The sequence below is a fragment of the Rattus rattus genome, chromosome 7, assembly GCF_011064425.1.
Source record: "Rattus rattus isolate New Zealand chromosome 7, Rrattus_CSIRO_v1, whole genome shotgun sequence".
In the NCBI taxonomy this organism is placed as follows: Eukaryota; Metazoa; Chordata; class Mammalia; order Rodentia; family Muridae; genus Rattus; species Rattus rattus.
The window spans coordinates 96548311-96563675 of record NC_046160.1 but is presented as its reverse complement, the minus strand read 5'-3'; the positions used below and the strand labels follow the sequence as shown (position 1 = coordinate 96563675).

General features: G+C 46.7%; 1 protein-coding gene across 5 annotated transcripts in view; it reads right to left on the bottom strand.

Annotated features, from left to right (window-relative positions):
• Positions 1 to 15365, bottom strand: part of Sipa1l1 (signal induced proliferation associated 1 like 1) — a 274503-nt gene that overhangs the window by 37471 nt on the left and 221667 nt on the right. For all 5 annotated transcript variants that reach the window (XM_032908070.1, XM_032908074.1, XM_032908071.1 and 2 more), the window contains 2 exons: positions 13908 to 14177; positions 563 to 709 (listed from right to left, as the gene is read on the bottom strand). In XM_032908070.1, coding sequence (XP_032763961.1) covers positions 563 to 709; positions 13908 to 14177 — 417 coding nt within the window. The remainder of the gene's footprint in view (positions 1 to 562; positions 710 to 13907; positions 14178 to 15365) is intronic.

The window sequence follows — 15365 nt, the reverse complement described above, 5'->3', positions numbered from 1 at the left end:
TCAAACAAACAAACAAACACCTGCTGGTTAATGGTGGCCCATGCCTTTAATCCCAGTGCTTGGGAGGCAGAGGCAGGAGAATCCCTATGAGTTCAAGGGCAGCCTAGAGTTCCAGGACAGCCAGGTCTACACAGAGAAACCCAGTCTCAAAAAACCCACAGAAAACAAATCAACAAAACACAGGCCTCTCATAAGACAGTTTTGAGCACTGGATGTGGGTATCATGTTCTCCATATCAGCAGCAATATAAACTCCATGGCAAGGAGTCTTCTGCTGAGTTCACTTTGGAGGAAAAACATGACAAAAAATTCTTCTGGTGACCCCGAATGGCCCGTGTGATGGAGGAACTGATGCTATCTAACTTTGCTGCCACACAGGTTTGAGACTGACCATGTTCTTCAGTGGTTTGACCTAGATGGTGAGACAGTCTTCTTTCTGTCTGGAGGATTAGCTACATCTTCCCTGCTGGCTTCATGCAGTTCTGTGTGGCCTGTCTGAATGGGTTTCATTTTACATATCTGAACACAGAGGATACTGATGATGGACTCCTCTCCATACCTACCCTTCAGGCATGGATTTTTGTCTGTAAGTGCCACCCCCAGAGCCAGTCTCGCTGGACGATGACAAGTTGCTGGGGGAGTTACGGCACTGGGATCTCGCCAAAGCCATGGATGAGACTGTCACATAGATGTCCGAACCAGGAGACAGCCTGCAAGTAGGAAGTGAAGATAGGAAGTCAACAACTCAGGGAGAAAACCCCAAGGGCACAGCATAAGATATCATATAAACAGCACAAAAGCAGAGGCCCCATGGAGAGAGGGGAAGTGAGGTCAGAGGGAAGCCCACAAGAGAAACCTCCCTAACATTGCCCCTAAGGGAACAGCTTTTGGAAAAGAACCTCTCAGAGGGTGGAACCCATCAAAAATTACAGGGGGAAAAGACCTGGAAAACATACATGCTTCCAAAAAAGCAGTCAGGATTCAATCAAGTGAAGTGCTGTGCAGTCTCCAGGCTGGCAGGGCTGAGGGAAACTGGATGCCAGTGACATTAACCAGTTGATTCCAGTTTCTCACCCCACCCACCTTACAGCCACTGTAAGAGCACAGTTCACGGGTGTCTCTTTGTTTTTCTATCTCATTACTAGTTTACAATTTTCAGGCTCTGGCAAGTAGTTTTTATAATTTTGGTTGATAGCAGCATGACACTAAAAGCATTTAAACAGTTTCTAGAATGGCACTTGTTGGACTTAGATAAAATGATACATTTAGATGATTAGTCAGTAGAGATGCGCTGTGTCTTGGCCTCAGCATACTGCTCAACTATCAACGAAGGTCTGCGGGCAGGACAGACAGACACTTTCTCCCTCGACCCTCTCTATTCTAGTAGACAATGGGGCATGCAGCCACAGAAATACCTGTAGTGTTGACAGCTGTGAGCTGACTCAGTAGCAGAGAACTTTATTTCAGAAGTGAATGCCTGCAGATGCCTGGGTCCCTGCTAGGGCAGGCTGCCTCCATGTGAGAGCAGAGGGAGTGGGTTCTAAGTCACTCGTCCCAGGTCACAGTAGGCCAGGTTACTTGGCTAAGCCTACTGCATTTTCTATGAGCTGCTGTCCACAGAGAAGTCAAAGAGTCCTTCTACTAGCTGACAGTCTGTATAGGTTTGGCGTGACTAACAGACTTCTAATGGGAAGCCATCTTCAGCTGCAGGCAGAGTGGAAACCTGGCCAAGTGGCTGACTGGATAAAGCCATTCCTCCAGGGCTTACAGATGGGAGGTGACTGGCTCAGCAGGTGGCAGAAGGACGCTTAGAACCATTCCAAGAAGCTGTCCCAGTAGAGGGAGAGGAAAGAGGGCTGCTAGGAGTCTAGCTCTGCATTGATCTCTGACGCAGATCTGAGTTCTTCCTGGCTGTCTCCTAGACATGGCTCCTCAATTCTCTCCTCAGCTATTCAAATCAAGCCTCTTCAAAACTAACAGCTTCTCTCCCTGTGTTGTGAAGCCAGCCCCTCCTCTACTTGTTATCTCAAGCTAAGCATACTGAAACCCCACTCTTTTTCCTCTTATCTTTCAGATTTCACTGTCCTAATAATACTGCACACTTGTGGACTACACACAAGATATGTCCTGGTCCTGTAGGTAGTGGTCTTGAAAATATGGCTTGACATCATGGGCTCCACGCCCTGACTATCCTCTGATCTCTTTCACTCAATGGTCTCCTGACTTCCAGGCTCTCTCCATTCCACCCCTCCAATAGCTCCTACCAATGCTCTTCCACAATGTCAACCAGTGCTAGAAGCTTCTCCAAAGTCTGCCTCTGTCCACAGGACAGAGGACCAAAACCCTGCCTGCCACCTTCTTCAAGGCCCTGCACCATCTGACCGGATTCCATTCTCACAGCCATGCTCCCTAATTGCTCCCTGTGTCTTGTACTCTGGATAGGCTGACTGTGTACTAAGATTCAGAGTGCCACTGCACCCATGCTTTCCTTTCCATTCATCTACTGCCTGTCTAGAATGCCTCCCTCGCTTCCCATTAACCCCCAATTCCCGTACTGTATCTGATGCACAGAGCAGAACGTCTTCAGATCACACAGCAGTCTATTCCGTGTACTATCAGCCACACACAGAGCATGGTCAGTCTCATGTGTACCTATTTCCCCATGAGGCTCTGTCCCAACAGCACAGGACTGAGCCTTACTTATCTTCATGTATGAATGCTTTAGCTTATATATGAAAACATCACTTTTATGCCGGGCACCTGTACAGGGCAAACAAGGGTACTAGATGCTACAGAGGTTGTGGGCAACCCGATATGGGTGCTGAGAACTGAACCTAGGTCTTTTGTTAGAGCAGCAAGTACTAGTAATCCCCCACACCTGCCTTAGCCAGGGGTTCCTACCTGTGGAAGATCTAAAACAGCTGAAAAGTGTTGACTTTTAGAATTTATAATTTGCTAAAAGCAATTATAATGAAATCAGTGTGCTTTCTTAACTGTTGAAACAGGAATGGAATTACAGGGGCTAAGATTCAGTACAAACCATTATGGCCACATGAGGCAGGAGAACTACCAAGGCTGCTCCAAGTGTGACCTGAGACAAGCAGAAGAGTCTGAAGACTGATGGGAAGCTGGATCAGGCCACCTCTGAGCATCTTCCACCATCACCGTAAGCCATGCTTTTCCTAGTTGACCAAGTCTCGTCACCATATGGTTTTCCATATATAAGTAGGGTGAGAGCACCATCCTTACAATGCCCTCAGATACTTGCTCTGTGTTCTACGCTTGCTAGAGTAAGACGTGCTCCCAGGTGGCATCTGCTATGTCATCAGCTGTTCTAGCATCACCACTCAGACCTCAATGAGCATGGCGGGACCCAGGGTGTGTCTGGAGGAACCTAGTTCAACCATATCAGGGCACATTTTATATTAAGATTCACTTTTACTTTACTTTATGAGTATGGGTGTTTCACCTGCATACATACATGCATTATATATACATGAGCCCTGTGCATGTGGTGCCCACAGAAATCAGAAGAGGGTGTCAGATCCCCTGGAATTGGAGCTACAGACAATTGTGAGCTGCCATGTGGGTGCTGGGAACCAAATCAGGTTCTCCGAAAGAGCATCCAGTGCTCCTAACAACTGAGTCATCTCTCCAGCCCCTAGTACTACCGTGTTTGAAGAGGAGAGGAATCACAAATATCTGGGCACCAAAGTTGGGTGTCCCTATGCTCTCTTCTCAGGCTTCTCTGTGGTTTCCCACTATCCACTCAGATATAACCAGGACTGGACTGCAGGAGCAGTGGAAATCGCAAGCTACAAACAATAAAACTGAGTAAGAATTAGGGAACAACAGACTCAAGGCCACGTGATGCCACTTGCCTTTCTGACCCAGAGTCTGTCTTCCATGAGCAAATAACACTGACAGATTTCAGATGTGGTTGCATTTTGTACAGCTTTGATCCTGTCACTGCAAAAAGGAAGAAATGCTATAGACAAAAGGGAAAGTCAGGATGGACACAGAATATGAGCCAGCCCCAGTGGGGCCAACAGGACATCTGGGCAGCTGAGTTATGCTGCTGGGCATGGCAAAGTGTTTAGCCACATGGCTCCCCGGGCAAAGTTAAGACATAACTTTTATCTTTAGAACTTTCGTCCTGTACCCTGTTCTGCAAAACATACATCAAACTAAAACACCTCATGCTCATTCTCAACATCAGCTCTGTCCCTTGGCAAATGTATCAGAAAACTTCTACTGATTATTGGAGTGAGCTCAAAATGAAGAACAGCCTTTCCAGAAGGCTGGCATTCATCCCACCTCTGCTTTGCATTCATGTGACTCAATAGTGGCTTTGTCTCTGACTGTCCGCATGCAAGGACCCACACAGGGCGACTGGAGGAAAGCCACCCCAGTGTGTTTACTTCTCCAAATACATGAGTGCTGGGCAAAGAAAATTTAGAACCAGCTTTATCCTTGTGACATATGGACTCCGATGCCATCCACCATGCCATTGACTAAGAGGCCTGCTCGATGCAGGAGGTGTGACTGTCTAGGTGCTGGCAGCCCAGTTAGTTCTGCAGAGCTCGGGCTATTGCGGGGCATCGTGTCACTTAGAAGTGGTGCCCTGGAGAGGGTAGCAGTTTCTTCTCACTGGCTTTCCTCATGCTGACCTCCCTGACTTGTGCTGAGCCCTCACAGCCGAATCTGTTTTAAAGACTACTGTGCACAGTAACTTCCCTTTTCTTCTAAAATAATCCAGCTGGACCAAAACATTGAGTATTAATGGCACACATGTTTAGAGAATGAAGATTAAATACCTTTCAATTGCTATAAAACCCGTTAATCCCATAGAAAATAAACAATAATCTGTGTGTGTGTGTGTGTGTGTGTGTGTGTGTGTGTGTGTGTGTGTCCACAAAGGCTAGAACATAACACTTGGCGCTGTTCCTCAAGTATGTTCCCACTACTTAATTTTTTGAGATAGGGTCTCTCGCTGCTGCTGCAGGGAAACCGTTCAATCGTCTTATCAGCTAAGTCTGTGAACTGCAATACTAACCCGTGTTGCAAGACCTGCTCCTGAGTGTAATGATGGCACAAATGTTACGGGGTAACTAACGACTTCCTGACTGGACTGAAGGCCTGTTCCGCAGGAGGACGTGTGCCTGATAGTATAATTTAACTGAGAACCCATGGTTGAACTTACTATTATTTTGTTAAATGGAAACCGTATCAAACTACCTCTAATTTCTATCTGTTCACCCTTAGATCAGTGCAGTTGTCAGAACTCATCAGAGAAGTTCCTCTGTGCTGAGAGCAGTGGTTAACACAGAAACTCTTAACTGGTCAGAGCGAACTCCACAAAATGACTATGATGTGTTTAGTCACAAGCAGGACATCAAACTACCTCCTCAAAGCTCAGGAACCACTGCAGAAGAGGGAGCAGAAAGAGTATAAAGCCAGAGGTCAGGGAGTAACAGAGGAAAACACTGTCTTTTTGACTTAACAGGACAACTGTGTTCATGAACTCATAGCACCTGTGTTTGCCTGTACAAGACCTGCACAAGATCAAGCCAGGAATCATTCCAGCATGGAGGGAGAAGAAGTTCATATGCTCCTACCCTTGAGTGTGCTGGCTTGAATGAGGCTCATCTTTAAAGCTTGGTCCTCAGTTGGTAGAACTGCTTGGTAAGGATTAGCAGGTGTGGCCTTTTTGGAAGAGTTATCATTATAAGTGGGCTTTGAGGTTTCAAAAGCTCATCTCTCTCTCTCTCTCTCTCTCTCTCTCTCTCTCTCTCTCTCTCTCTCTCTCTCTCTCCCTCCCTCCCTCCCTCCCTCCCTCCCTCCCTCCCTCCTTCCCTGCCTCCTGCTTGTAGATCAGAAAAGCTCTTGGCTTCTGCTCCAGTGCTATTCCTGCCTACCTTGCTGCCATGTTCTCTGCCTTGAAGAAACTATAAGCAAGCCTCTAATCAAATGCTTTCTTTTGTAAGATGCCTTGGACATAGTATCTCTTCATAGCAAGGGGAAAGTAACTAAGACATTGGAGAAATACATATAGTTGATGGCTTCTGAGAGAGGGAGAATCAGCTTTCCCTAAGAGTGTGGTCCCTGGTAGGTGCACTACACTCCAGTGGAATGTCTCATATTCAGATGTATGGGCACCATCAATTGGACTTGATAGATTCTTAAGGAAAAAAAGGCATTAAGTTTAAGGGAGGGAATCTGGGAGGAGTTGTAGGTAGGAGAGGGAAGACTGTGATCAAAATATAGTGTATGAAATTTTCAAAGGATTAAATTATACTAAAGAAAATTATCAAACCTAAACCTAGATATGTAATAACATAATCGATGCCTTGCGATTTCCATGGATAAACCCACAGACCCATAGTCAGTGTGTACTGAAATGAGTCTTAAAACCCACTGTTCCAGACAATCACTGATTACAACCTACCAATCCATCAGAAAGGATTTCTCAATGCCCAAGTAGTTAGTGGCAAGATAGTTTCCTGAGTATTTAGGATTAATTATACTTCTATTTCCTTCTTTTAGTTCCAAAGTGACAGTACTGCTTAGACATACCCACAGGGACAAGGCCCTCTGTCACCCAAGTGCAAGCACGGACCAATGAGAAAAACGATCGAGAGGCTTTCAAATAGCAGGGTGACTGACAAATTAGATACTCCAGCCCATAATTAAGCACAGCATTTTGCCACAACTTAGCAATTACAACTGGATCCACTCAGGGAACAGGACCAAGTTATCTGTCCTTATCAGTATTTATACCGACCAGGACTCTTCCAGAATGATGTGAAGAACTTTCTCTGAAGCCATTTAAGGTTATAGAATGACTGCTCTACCCAGTAGCTTCTGCACAGGTTGTGCTCACATCCAAGCAGCCAAAAGCCCTGTCTTTAATGATTTCCTACTGTGTACTCTGGGAAGAACTATGACTGGTCCCAATTTCAGCCAGGGGCTGGAAATCTTCCCTTCATGAGCCTCCTACAAGGCTTCTTTCAAACAAGGCCAACTGCTCAGACACAGCTGGGAGCATTCACAGCCTGGCACACACCATGGGTGCCTCTTGACAAGAATCAATTTTATATCTAAGGCTGATTCCAGAGGAGGGGAAAGAAAAAGTACAGTAACTGTCAGCAGGACCAGTCACTTAACCTGTGGGACCCAGCATATAAAGAAAACGTAAGATTCCCTGTTCAAACAGTATTACAGATGTCCAAAGACAGTATTCCAGAGGTAACAGCAGAACCCATGCTTGGTGCAAGTGTGAGGCTTGTGTAGTGCACAGGAACCTGCAGCTGACCTTGACCTTGGTGAATGTGACTGCAGCCCATCCAGTTCATGAACAGGAATTCATTTCACTGATTTTTAACTGAGTGGCTGTGTACTTGTGCAACATGCTGGCTGAGAAGTTAGATGGGTTAATGCTAATCTCAGCTTCACCACTAACTGGCCGTGACTTTGCAAAACTCATCTCCCAGTCATCGTGCGCCCTTCCCCATAGAGGGATTAAATACAACCAACTGGGCTCATGAGAGGGTTAAGTAAGAAGCTTAAAGTTGGTGCAGATGAACTCAACAGTCATCTTAAGTAGTACCCAAGTAAGATGTGACAGTTGGAGGGAAGGAAGATGAAGGAAACGTACTCGACATGGACTTTAGAAAGCCAGGTTAGTGAGCAAAGTCTGAAAGGCCATGTACATGTGTGAGGGGGAGAGGCTGACCTCCACATGGCATGTCAGACTGGGCACTGAAAGTACATGCCACTCTTCCCCAACTCCAACTGATGAGCTCAGCTCTCAGGCCTGTTTAAGCTGCACATGGATTCTGCATCATCCCTGTGACTTCTGCTGTGCACTGGCCATCAGGGTTGTTTTCAGAATAGTAGACAGCCTGAATTAACCAGGACATTGTTACTCGAGACTATACAATGTCCCTGAAAACAAACTATCCCCAACACATGCTTACCGAGGGGAGAGCCTGCAACCCTGGTGCCCTAGTTTCCAGGGAAAGTATCTGATAACACAGGTGGCTGTGCAGGGAGGAGGCTTCTGTGGTAAGGTTTTCCAAGGACAGGTATAAAACCCAGGCTGGAGGAAGGGCTTCTGGACAGTTCAGAGCCTCAGCCTGGCACCACACTGGAGCATTTGCCTGTCACTCCCTGGGCGATCCTGGAGTGAGCACATGAGAGTGGGTTGGGAGGCCTGCCCAGCTCTTTCTGCTGGGCCATTTTCTGAATGCCTGAATAGCAGCCCCCCTTGGAGTATCAGTTAACAATGTGGAGATGCAAATCTTACGAACTCTAGTCCCACAGCAGATGCCAGCGAGCATGCCACCGCAACCCCCCACCCCCCAGCAGCATGAAGGAAGGGCTTGGGCCCAGTGCCTCTGTGTCTCTCTCACCCCAGCCTCGGCTCTTCTACTTTACCTTGAAGACAAACCTAACACCGATCTCAGGTTCAGTCATAAGAGATTCAGTCAAGAACTTGTAGTTCGTGTGGGGCTAATGTAGACAAATTTTATCAGGATATTTGTTAAAATAAAAGTCTGCTAAACAGCCAGCGTAAGTGAAGGCGGTGCTGTTAGTTCTGTTCAGACCCCGCGTTAACGCTCAGCACAGCCAAGGCAGTTACCGTTAGTTTTTGTAAAGAGACCCTTTACTCTGTTCCAAATCAATGCAAGTTCTATTATTCACAGGAACCCTGTGGATGTTCCAGTGTTTGCTGGTTCTTAGAATTCAATGATGAACAAGGCAGGCTAAATCAGAACCCCAGACAAATAGGATTAGGATAAAACAGAACAAATTCTGTGAGCAAATCTGATGATCTTAGCATTCCCAGAGGGGGAAATTAAGGGAGAGACAGGAAAAGAAAGTTTTGGAGAAATTGAAAATGACTTTCAGAAGACAGATAGGAGCTGAGCTATGAAGGGTGGAAAGGGACCAGGCTAGGCTTGAGTGTTCACTGAGGAGAATGTGACTCTTTAGGGACAATGGGGGCTGGGGGGTGGTGAGGCTCAGCTGACTTTCAGGGGAGTAGGACTTGAGCCGAGGACTGTGCAGAACCATGAGTGTCAGGAAAGGCTTGGTTCCGGGTGCATCTCCATTTTTACCACATGACTCTGCTAGCAGGAGGCTGCTCCTCAGAATTGGAGGCTTCTGGAAATAATTTAGACTTTTAAAAAGTAGCATGAAGTATGAACTCTCAAGCCAAGAAGGAAGAAGCTTAAAACAAAAGCCGACTCAAGGATGGGGAGACAGCAACTCGGTCAGTAATGTCTGCTGTGCACAAACATGAGCATCACTCCAGCATCACATAAAGCTAAGTGTAGCAAGGGGTGCTCGCTGCCCTCCCTGTGGGGAGCAGGGACAGAGGCTCCCTATCGCCTGCTGGCCAGACAATCTACAGCTGAGTCAGCCATATCCAGGCTCAGTGAGAGACCCCCCACCACCACACTCAAAACAGGGTAGGAGGGTGAGGGGTATGGCTCATGGGTAAAGGTGTTTCTGGTCTTGTGACTTTAATTCTCCTATGTCCTGTGACTTTAATTCTCAGGTGGAAGGAGAAAACTGATTCTAAAAAACTGACCTCTGACTGCCACAGGTAACCTATGCCCTTTCCCCAAAACATGAACTCACTCCCCTCACTGCCCCCTGTACTCAAGAGAAGACGGAGATTATCTTGGAGTGGGTCAGGGATGAGGGCAGACATAAGCAGAAAGAGTGATTAGAAGTAACAAAACTTCAGGTTTGGGAAGCTGAGTGCATTCATTAGCTTTGATCACTACAGAAATATACAACAAGCATGTCGCTTACAAAGAAAAACTGAGTTCACACTCTGGGCTTCAAAGTCCTAGAACTGCAGCATTCTTTATTTAAGTCTCTCGTGAGTGTGATAGAGGGCGGCAGGGTATACACTGGAGAGCATGCTCACATTCTAAGCCACAAACAAAGAGTAGAAACAGAGAGGGTACACGGTCTTCTTTGAGGTTGTTCCCCAGTGGCCCCCAGACTTCTCACTGGGTCCCACATACAAACTGTTCATGGTGCCGCCCAGCAGCACCACCTGACCAACCCCTCGAAGATGGACCTTTTGGGGGCAGGGGCACAACTCATCAAAACCTTAGCGACAAGGAGTGTTTTGAAGGGGGAGTGGCAAATGCTGGCATTCAGTGAGGGCTGAGTGGCTCAGTGGCCTGGCCCCAGCAAAGCCCCATGCTCTGTGACACAAAGATCCTTGGGCCAGCTCAAGAAACTGTGACATAGGGAGAGGGTGACAGTGCACTCACAGCCCAGGGATCCTCGCACCAGCCAGTGAAGGCTTGTCACCATCTTACTTGTTCAGTAGAGTGGAAAACTCTTGCATATATTAAGGTGCTGCTGCCTATCCAAAGCCCTGGACATGGTTAGGTTCTGAGTACAGTAACGCAGATCCAGACAGTTACGACTGATCCATCCCTGGTGTGCTTAAACTCAGCAATGTAGCTACACAAGTTTTTACTTCATCCTCACTCTTGAACTCTAGATAAATCAGTTCTATCACGTTACCTATTTCTAAGTTATTGTTATTAATTTTGTCAACAACAACACTCCACAAACACTGTAAAATTACATAAGCAGAAGCACACCTGGGAAGCATAGAATTGTCACATTCAAACTGAATGGATCAGATTTCAAATGGTACAAATGTACAAAGAACCCTATGCAGTTGAAATTTTCTTATTAAATTCAAACACTAATATATATTATTATTACATAGACTGTGTCCTTAAATATTAAAAGAAAATAATCTTTCCTGTAAATTTAAAACATGACCTGTGGGCCTGTGGTTCTGAAAACCATGAAGTATAGAGCAGGCTTCTGTCACTAGTACATGAACATTTACCCAAAAGGAACCGTGATGGACCCAAGGCAGGCAGGCAGGCAGGCAGGCTTGTGTCTCAAGAGAGCTGGTTTTTCCACAGCTCAGCACAATGTTCCAAGGCAGAAGAAAGGGAATCAAATGACTGTAAGAAAAACTCAAGGCTCTGAAACACAGGTATCTGTGTGGACCAGACACAGAATCATGAATCATGGGTATCTGTATAGACCAGACACACAGTCTCAGTCATCTGTGTGGACCACACACAGAATTGAGGGCATCTATGTAGACCACACACCACACACACACACACACACACACACACACACACACACACACACACACACACACACACACACACACGACTCACCTTAAAGGTTCATCTTGAAAATTCATAAACGACCTAGCTACAAATGTAACTGGCAAGAGGGTGGGCTTGCTTAAAGTTAAAACTGGGAACAGGGTAGAAACTGACAATGTTTTGCAATAGACAGCTACCATAAATTTCAAACTGGAGGGGTCATCCTAATAACATCCAGAAAAGAGTGACAAGACTTCAAAAAATAACCTAGAATCTGAGATTCTATCAGGGGTTGCAGAGAACATCCCACACAACTTGAAGCTAGAAGGGGCAGTGGATAGGGTTCAAATCTTAGGCAGCCTCACCCTGTCCTCTCTACCCCCACCCAAAGAAGTAAGAAGTAAGGTCTTTCCTGGGGTCTTTGGCCCTCCCCGAGGGAGTCATACCTTCTCTTAGGTGGGGATAAGACAGGAGCAGGCTCAGACACATGCAGGAAGCCACTCTAGAATCCCAGCTGTTCCTCTTAGAAACAAGAGGTCATGTATTCCCAAAGCATTTGTCCTGGCTAATATTCTGTCAACTTGATATAAGCTAGAGCTAAATGTTAATAGGGCCTCAATTGAGAAAATGCCAGAGCATAGTGCTGCCCCTAGGTAGGTGGTCATGGTGGTATCAAAGAGCAGGCTGCGCCAGGCAGTGGTGGCACATGCCTTTAATCCCAGAAGCCAGAAGCCAGAGCCTGGTCTACAAAGTGAGTTCTAGGACAGCCAGAGGCACACACAGAAACCCTGTTTTGAAAAATACAAGCAAACAAAAGAGAAAGAAAAGAAAGAAAGAAAGAAAGAGGGAGAGAGAGAGAGAGAGGGAGGGGGGGGAAGGAGGAGGGAGGGAGGAGGAGAGAGAGAGAGAGAGAGAGAGAGAGAGAGAGAGAGAGAGAGAGCAAGAGCGAGCAGGCTGAGCAAACTACGAGGATCAAGCTAGCTAGTAGCACTCCTCTGAGGCCTCTGTTTCAACCCCCGTCTCGAGGTTCCTACCCTGACTTCCATTAGTGATTGTGACCTGAGAGTTGTAAGATGAAATAAACACTTTTGTCCCCAAGTTACTCCTGGTCACGGTATTTGTCACAGCAATGGAGACTGTTACTAAGCCAGTACTGAAACTAGTGAGCTACAAACTGCACCTCTGTCTCATGACGGCAATTTTGCTGAACTTAATCTTTCGTTTCTGCTGCATTTTAGAGTCAGCACACACCACAGCTCATCCCACTCTGTCTGTCATGTGGAACACTGTGAAAGGGAATGACTCAAATGATTTTACATGGGAAAGCTTCTGGACTGTTCTGTGGAAGAAGAAATGGGGCTGGCAGGAGAAAGGGGGCCCTTTAAACAACGACTTCCAGGTTCATCTTTCAAAACACGAGCTGAAGCATGAGCCGTGGTTAACACACCTTAGGAAGAGCCAAATGTGGAACAGAGAATTTATTCAGAGAACTCTTGGAAGCTTTTCCTTCTCAAACATAATCAAAGCAAGGAGAGACCAAGAGGGGATGGTGTGGCTCTGGGTAAACACCAAGGCTTTGTGCATAAATCTTCATAGTCAATGAAGGGTTTTAGAAGGCCGCTTTTATGTGTGAGCTTTTACAAACTGTTTCTCTGTGGCAGTCTAGTATCCCAAGATGGCTAAGTGACGGAGTTACAGCTTGACTACCATGCAGAGCACACCATGCTATACTCCTCTATACTCCACAGGGAGGTCCCCACTTTCCATTGCCCCTGAAGTAGACCAATTACTGGGGACACTGTTGGTGGCAGCCTGTCCTGATGGAGAAAGCTCTGTCACAGGGACTCTGCTACCTACCCCAGTTCTGGAACACCCCAGCTCCAGAGGCTACCATAGAATCAACAGGAGCAACACAAGCAGAAGCGAGGACAAATTGAGAGTGGGCAGGAGAAAAGAAGCTTCCAGCACGTACTTCAGAGAGAAGTCATCTCCATGCATCCATAGAGAAGACTAGAGCTCAGCAATGACTTCAAACTTCAGGTTCAATTGTTATTGACATCTGAAAGATCTTGGTCCAGTTTACTATCAGGCTGAGGCTCCAGTTTAAGGTGGTAGAGCTCACAGAACCATGGTTAAACACCATGACGCCTTGTCAAGGCAAACCCTCCTTTTAGAAGAATTTTATTCTGACTTTCAGTCTGACTGGAGTTGGCTCCTCACGTTCCAGGACTTCCATCCCGTTCCTTTTGCTTAATGACCTCAGTGTTAACTGCCTTAGCCCTTCCCCACTGCTTGCTTCTGCCTTCCAAGCTACAGGAAATCCACTGTACTATGAGTTACTGCTCTCGAAGTCCTTTCCAAACAAAATGATAGAGACACAGGTATCTATCCAAACTCTCGCATCTCACTACTTCTAGCTTATAAGTTGCCTAAGACGTTGAAGATAATACAGTCAACCATGACCTTAAGATCATGGATCTTTTAATCCAATTGGCCACTACTATGAGGTAAGGATTTCTGTTGATAATCACATAAAAATTAAAGAGCAAAGCATATACAAATCCACTGCAGAGGGTGGGGGTGGGGGTGGGGGTAGATATTCTGCTTGGAAAGCTCCCATACTTTGGAGGCCACTAATGGGCATTTCAGTTTTACTTCTGAGAAACATGGGAAAGCCTAGAGCTGGTGCTATCTGAGTCTGGGGCTCAGATAGAACAACCTTTGAGAGGGCACTCACCTCCTTTCCAGTGGGCGCCCATCACTGGAGATGCTTCGAGGGATGTTGGCGGCTCTTTCTGGAGGGGGCATCTTTCCATCTCCCTTCCCAGCATTCAGCCGTGAAGTCATGGGGCTCTGCAGCTGCGATGGAACCTGGGGCGAGTGGGCACCCTTGCCGGCATTACGCTGCCATTTGTTGTTACTCCGGAAGGGAAACTTGTACTCATAGGAAACGCCTTCATTCATCTTGTACTCCATCACTGGCATGCGGTAGGTTTCTGAGCAACTCCTATGAGGAGGAAGGACCAGGAGGAAAACAGTGACTACTGTGCCCTGCCATGCCAGTGATGACACACTGACTCCCATGAACAGTCTCTCTTAAGTCTCTGGGCCTTGCAGGTTTCCCTCCACAACCTAGTCACAGCCCCAGAAGAATCACAAGTATGTTCCTTTACTCGGTCCCAACCATGGAGACTGGGACGAGGCCTCTCTGGAGCGCTAAGGAGGGAGGGCAGCTGAAGGAGCAGAGCAGGCAGCTCAGTGCAGACAACGAGCAGCTCCCTCCACACAGCTCCGCTCAGAGCTGCGCCTGGGCCCCTAAAGGGGAGGGCGGCTCTACATGGGCTGGGATCCCAAGAGCCAGGAAATGAAGTCAGGAAAGATACCCAAGCCCATCAGAAACCCAAATTTAGCCTAGGAGGAAGAAAACATACTACAGAAATACAACAATTTTTAGTCCCCTACAGAAGGCCAAGCAGAATCTGAAACTAGACTTCATTTCTTTTCAAAGGAAGAAATCTCTCTCTCCCTGAGTGACATCAAGGGCCAGGGACACAGGTCCTGCCATTTGTACTCCACCTGAAACCTTGGTCCTCAGGAAGCCACATTCCATTCTTTATCTCTACACAGTGTGAGAGAGAGAGAAGGCCGGGGGAGGGGGTGTCCATTTGTCCTTAGCCAGGCAGACTACTTCTATCCCCACTACAGTATTAACCTGTGTATCGGGATTGCATCATTAAGTACAGGGACTGCGAGGTTTGAGCAGCAGGAGGAGACTTGAAGGAGGGCAAGCGGCTGTGAAGAGTCGCTCTGGAGATAATGTAGACCGAATCCAAGGCAAGAGGGAGGAGCCACACGGAGGAGCCAAGGTTGGAATTTTAATTTTAGAAAGTAAAACAAAATTGGTGCAATTGATTTAAGATGCTTTGTTTTACCCAAAATATCTGAAATTCTATCATTTTAACATATAGTTAGCACTGAGAAATTACTGAGGTATCTATGTTTGACTCTCATGCAGGTCACAGGGAAGCAAACTGCAGCCACCTGCCATTTCCTACTGTCCTCATAGCAAGGGACCACTTAGGCTTTGTATCCTACCTATTTCTGTAAAACCTAAGGACCGCAGATGGAATCAAGAGTGGACGTCCCCTGAAGGACAAAGCTGGTGGTAGTTTTAATGCCATACGTAAGTAGTCAT